The sequence below is a fragment of the Sorghum bicolor genome, chromosome 5, assembly GCF_000003195.3.
Source record: "Sorghum bicolor cultivar BTx623 chromosome 5, Sorghum_bicolor_NCBIv3, whole genome shotgun sequence".
Lineage (NCBI taxonomy): Eukaryota > Viridiplantae > Streptophyta > Magnoliopsida > Poales > Poaceae > Sorghum > Sorghum bicolor.
The window spans coordinates 36,764,448-36,771,105 of record NC_012874.2 but is presented as its reverse complement, the minus strand read 5'-3'; the positions used below and the strand labels follow the sequence as shown (position 1 = coordinate 36,771,105).

Genomic DNA, 6,658 nt, shown 5'->3' with positions numbered 1-6,658 from the left:
AAGTGGTTCAATCTACTAGACTAATATCACCACTTTGTCATTGAATAGTTAGAACTAGCAATCAAAATGTAGTGTTTATACCAGCAATTGTTGTGCTCTGAGGGGAATGGGAGCACTTTCTCCACTGCTGTCCACTGTATTAATTGCAGACTTCATTGCAGCATATGTGCTCAAAATGGTAGCCTTCTCAAGTATGCAATGTGCTTAGAAATCAACTCGCGTTCCGCCATTGTTTCTATTCCATCAACTTTTTAAATGACTTTAGACACAAAAATGTTCACTCCTATCAACCAAATAGCAACACTATTATCTACAGATTTACTAAACAACAGTGCCTATTTTGTATCTAACCTTTTGGCATGAGATCAAGTGCATTCAAAATTCATAGAAAGAATTATAGCATATGGTTCATTTATTGGAAATGTATGTCACCGAAGGACACACAAAAACAAGTAAATAGTGAACATCTGAATATGCAGCAAGTCATTGAAAGAAAAACATTTTCAAATGAAGCATTGACATGTTACTAGTTACATGTTTGGCTAAACTAATATTGTGTTCCAGATGCACTATCACTCAAACAGCACCAAAGTGAGAGTAGCTGCAGTCATAACCTACACCAATCTAGGTAGAATATCTAGCTTTGCAATGAGGCCCTTAACCTACACCAATAAAGAGAAATCTAGAAAAAACTCAGTTAGCAACATAATGAGCAGTCAGTCAATTTTTTGAGCTTCTAGACATCCAATGTAAATATGATGAAAAAATGCTACAATTTTTTTGTCCTCAAATTACAAGTTCAGATAGATCTTTTATCAAATCGATAATAAAATACATGTATTTTGTACCCTAGTACTGCAGAACTACCAAGCGCATATATGCAGCTGCACCTATTTTCAGTTTAATATTCACAAATTAATCACTAGATTAGATCTGTTTTAAAATTGTTGCCAACCACTGCAGATACGTCAGCACTTAAGATTTTGGCTCTATTATTAGAACAGTTGAAGTGTTTCCCCCATTCAGTCATTACAAGAAACAGGTAGCCAGCACACATGGGCATCACAAGATAAGCACACGAGCGATCGAGACTCACCGCAAAGAACACCCCGACGGCGTTGCTGACCGGAGATCTGGTGGCCTTGAAGTCCCTACAAGGCAAGATGTGGCACACAAATAAGCAGGCGGGAAGGAAATGAGGGCAATAGCTGGGGAGAAAGGGACGGAGGGATGAGGGAGGCCCAAACCTGTTTTATTATCATCATAGTCGAATCTCCTATTGTATTTTACTAGTAAATTAATAGATTGGTATAATAGGACCATCGATTGAGACCTAAACCTATGTGAATATGTGATTTAAACCTTCAAAAATTATAGATCTATGCTAATAGCCATTGGATCCAGTCACACAATAGCAAAAACACTTAAAGAGAAGATGGATCTGAATTTTTTCCTGTGCACAGTGACCTGATTGCAACAAGAAGCAAGGTGGATCCAAATTTCCAATGACTTGAGATCTGAATGCAAGGAGAATGAAGGAGAGTCTGACGTCCTGGACTGTGCTGGCCTCGATGTGGAGGGTATCGGCAGGAGCACACATGACTGGGGGCGATGGATGAGGAGGAGGGGATGAGCAGAGGAGGGCAGATGAGCGACAACGGTAGGGGTTCGTGTGAGGGGCGATGGATGATGGCGGAGAAGGGGATGAGCAAAGGAGGGAGGTGGAGTGGAGGGCAGACCAGCGCCGGCGGAAGGAGCTCGGGTGGGTGACGGTGGGAAGGGGTTCGGGCGAGTTGGGGAGGAGGACGGGGAGAGCGGCGGGTCTGTGTGAGGTCGAGTTGTGTGTGGTGGGCTGGCGGCTGGAGATAAGGTTAGAGTTTGGCCGCGAGGGAGTCTGTCAAATTTTGACGCTCTACTGTGCGGTCAGATTAATCTATGAAGGGGTCAAGATGTATGTACACGGTTAGCATTAATCGTGCATGCATGCACAAATTAGCAATTAGCAAATGTACATGCACGGTCTTCGTCGTGCTTCGGGGCCGATGGGATTCGAACCTGTGACCTCACCTTCGCGCGTAGCCTCCTCTACCACTCCACCTATCACTCACTTATGTCTATATTGGAGTTTATTTCCCCACATACTATCTAAACCAAGCATAAATTGATTATTTGAGGCTCTAAAAGGATTCAAATGGAAAAGTCGTCAACTACAAAGTTTTACAACTTTTTAAGATCTACAACTTTTATATTGGTAGTTCCTTCATCTGAGGACATTTACAAAATTTGAATTTCAAATTTGTGAAATTCAAACGTAGTTTTCGATGACAAGATGATTTCAAATGAAAAAATTATCAACTACAAAGTTTCATAAGTTTTCAAGATCTACAACTTTCATTTTGACAGTTTTTTCAAACAAGGTCATTTGAAAAGCTCAAAAATTCAAGTTCAAATTATTTCTACAGGCGGATTTCTTTATCTATAATCAAATTTCTTGTTTCTCACCTTAAGTTTTTATTAGGAGCTTCATAAAATCTTTTCTTTGTCACCCAAATCATTTCTTTTAGTTGCTCATCCATTAAACAACCTCTATAAACTTTTTGGGAATTTTTCCAGCTTTTTCTGAAACTTGTTCTCACTCTTCTATGAGCATAATCTAATTTTTAGATTGCTCCAAACAATCTTATCATGGGCTCCAAATACTTTATTTGGTTTCCTCATATTCCATAATAGCTTTGAGAATTTTTCCAAATTTTTAGAGTTTTTGGAGTATTTTTGGGGCTTAAATAATAATTATAGACTTTTCTGGAATTATTTTATCCATCGAATTATCATAAGATAATTAATAATATCTAAACTTTGTTAGAAAGTTTTAAAAACTCACATGACAACATGGTTTTGTGGTATAAATATTTGCATAAAAAATCAAATGAGTTAACAAATTCGTCTTATACATATTTTCAAAAATGGATACATATCTCACAACTTATGTAACTACTATGTAAGAGATACATCCATTTATGAATAATTTATTGTCCAACTTTGTTAATAAGATTTGAAAAATTTATGGTAAGATAATACAACCATATTATGATCTCATGCCAAATTTTAGGACTTTTGGACACCTTTTTGATATTATTGTTTTTTTTCAGTCGAAGTCACCAAAATACTCATAAGCATTTTCTTGACTACCAACCACCAAGGAAATTCAATAACCCTCAAGGAAATGATAGTTTACTTGACAGTTTAGAATGACTGCCAAGGAAATAGGTACTTTCTTTGGCGGTTGAGAATAACTGCCAAGAAAATGAGTCATTTCCATGGAGGTGATTAGAAACTGCCAAGGAAATACCCATATTCCTTGGCTGTTTACTTAAACCTCAAAGGAATATATGTTTCCTTGAGTGTGGAGTAGCACCGTCAAGAAAACTGTCATTTCCTTGACAGTTTGATTTTGGCCTCCAAGAAAATTTGGAGCCGCCAAGGCAATTCCAGTTTCCTGTAGTGAATGCAAGAATATAGCCATGTCTCACTTGGCGCTTGCCGGCAGAGCAGTTCAGAAATCGAAGCAGTGTTGTCGTATCTTGTGGGCTCGGCCGGGCAGGCTGCCTGGTCCTTGCTAGTGAGAGGAGGAACGATAGGAGATTCAGTCGGGCAAGAGGAAGAGCAGAGAGGGACAATCGACAAGCGCGACATAGACGACGGAGGTAGTGCGACAATGGCGGAGACGTCAAGCCGGCGCGCGCAATGACGAGGGTGACGGCGACCCCTCGCGCAGGGAGTTGTGGAGCTAGGCGGCTTGCGAGCGCAGCGAGCGGTTGCACGGCACAGAGAGCGGGGCAGGGTCAAACGCGTGCCGAGGCAGGGCAACGAGGAGCCAACAATGGCGAGGGTGAGTGCACAGGGGCGGTGGTTCCTTGGAGCGAGATGAGCTGGGAGCTAGGCAAAGTGCGTGCGTGATGCCATGGTGGTTCTCCGGAGCGAGGCGAGTGGGGGATTAGCGTGCGAGGGGGCGGCCATTAGTGTGGGGTTGATTTTTTTTCGTTGGGGCAGTGGGTTATTTTAGGACGAGAATATGTGGTTGTGGGGAGATTACCGTGAGGAGGGCTTTTTAGGCCTTGTTTAGTTCACCTTAAAAACTAAAAAAATTTCAAGATTTCTCACCACATCGAATCTTGCGACACATGTATAGAGCATTAAATATAGATAAAAATAAAACTAATTGCACAGTTTACCTGTAAATCATAAAATAAATCTTTTGAGTCTAGTTAGTCTATAATTGGACAATAATTATTAAATAAGGTCTTGTTTAGTTGTGAAAAGTTTTTGAATTTTGACACTGTAGCACTTTTGTTTGTATTTGACAATTATTGTCCAATTATAGACTAACTAAGCTCAAAAGATTTGTCTTGTAAATTATAGACAAACTGTGTAATTAGTTTTGACTTTTTGTTTTCGTCTATTTTTAGTGCTCTATGCATGTGTCACAAGATTTAATGTGATGGAGAATATTGAAAAGTTTTTGAAGTTTGGGGTGAACTAAACAAGGTCTAAAAATGAAAATTCTAAGTACCCAAAACCAAAAAAAATTCCAAACTAAACAAGACCTTAGCTGTAGAAACTAGAGATGCTCTTACAGTACAACAAAATTTACTTAATTCTAATTGTTCGAGCGTATTGTGGCAATCCTTGTGAGTACCATATCTAGAAATCCCTGTCGATTTTTTATTGGTATTCTTTCGAAAACAACTAATACATTCCAAAATAACTCAGGTCTTGTTTAGTTCCGAAAAGATTTCAGATTTCGGTACTATAGTATTTTTCATTTTTATTTCACAAATATTATACAACCATGAACTAACTAGGCTTAAAAGATCTATCTCATGATTTACAGACAAACTGTATAATTAGTTTTTTGTTTTCGTCTATATCTAATGTTTCATACATGTGCCTCAAGATTCGATGTGACAGGGAATCTTAAAAAGTTTTTGGTTTTTGGATGAACTAAACAAGGCCTCAGATTCTAACATCTTTGCCCTTGGCCATGAACCTTCTTTCCTTTTTAGATCGACTTAACTTAAATCTTATACCTATTCTTTTTTATATATATTTTGAATAAAAAAGGAAAAATGAAATCCATAAAAGTTCCTAACTAAAAATGTGATTTCTAAAGATTTTGTTGTAATTTTTCGAATTCTCCAACAAATCCAAAGCACACCTGTACCTCCACTGCAGCGGTGCACTGCATCATCGCACATCGCATCTCTGCACTGATCTGCCTCTGCCCGACGCGAATAAATGCGACGCCTCACCACAAAACCCACCCCCCTACCTTTGCATCCTGCACACCCTGCCACAAAGATGGCTTCCTGTTCCTCATCGCCAAGGCGGCCACCCATCCCTCTCCTCCTCCTCTTCCTCTTCCACTTCTCCTCCGTCCTCGCCGCATCAGCTCCTCCAGCCTCATCACAACAGGTACGGCTCCCTCCCTCCCTCCTAGTCTCTATCTCCCTCGCGTCGTCTGTGTGGGGACTAGGGGTTGGTTGGTTGGCAACACGTCCTACCAACGTTTTCTTTCTCTTCCTGTAGGCTGGTACCGGCGGCGGCGGCGGAAATGTGACGGAGCCGGCGGCGTGGACGCCACGGCTGAGGAAGACGTTCCTGGACGGCGGCGGCATCGAGCACTGGCGCGGGCGGCGGCTGGTGGGGCGGTTCCAGGTGTGCGCGGTATGCACCTGCTGCGGGGGCCAGCACGGGATGTGCATCCCGGCGCCCTGCTGCTACGCCATCAACTGCAACATCCCCAACCGCCCCTTCGGCGTCTGCTCCTTCACCCCGCGCACCTGCAACTGCTTCAACTGCCATCTCTAGCCTAGCCTAGCCTAGCCTAGCCGCCATGGATGCAGCAAAGGAACCAAGGTGTGGCCAACTGCTGCTGGAGTGCTGGATCCATCCATGGTTTTGATTGTTTCTCTTTTTGAGTTGAGTTCGGTTGCCGATGGAAGGGAAGGGAAGGGATTCGTGGTGACAGATTCGTTAATTTGGGGAACCGATTGGAAGAGTTCATCATCATCGCATAATTAATACTAGTACCGTTAGTAGTATATACACTCCTGTCCTACATTGTAGCCATGACTCATAGTAGGCAGCAGTATGGTGATGATGGTTGGATTAATTCAGCTTTTTCTGCTCTTGCTTGGTGATCTTCAACTTAAATTGTGGATATAATCAAGTCCTAGTATCTTTGTTTCTCTGAAGTATGCTACTTGTACTGTATTATTTTATTTATTTATTTATTTATTGCCTTATGGTTTAGTAGTCATGACCTTTTGTTTTTGGATTTTGGGCCTTGTTTAGTTCCCAAAATTTCTGGAAAATCGACGCTGTAGCATTTTTGTTTGTATGACAAATATTGTCCAATCATGGACAAATTAGACTTAAAAGATTCGTCTCGTCAATTTCGACCAAACTGTGCAATTAGTTTTTATTTTTATCTATATTTAATATTCTATGCATGTATCTGAAGATTCGATGTGACGGAGAATGTGAAAAATTTTACAAAATTTTTTGGTAACTAAACAAGGCCCACGTGCCAATTTCCAGTGAATTGAAAACGATCAGCTACAGATTTTTTAGACATTTGTGAATTAGAATCCATAAA

The 6,658-nt window shown here is 40.8% G+C and overlaps 1 protein-coding gene across 1 annotated transcript; it reads left to right on the top strand.

Annotated features, from left to right (window-relative positions):
• Positions 5,347–6,312, top strand: LOC8071850. Its single transcript, XM_002450667.2, has 2 exons — positions 5,347–5,472; positions 5,587–6,312. The coding sequence occupies exons 1-2, from the start codon at positions 5,359–5,361 to the stop codon at positions 5,866–5,868; spliced, it is 396 nt and encodes a 131-aa protein (XP_002450712.1). The 5' UTR covers positions 5,347–5,358; the 3' UTR covers positions 5,869–6,312.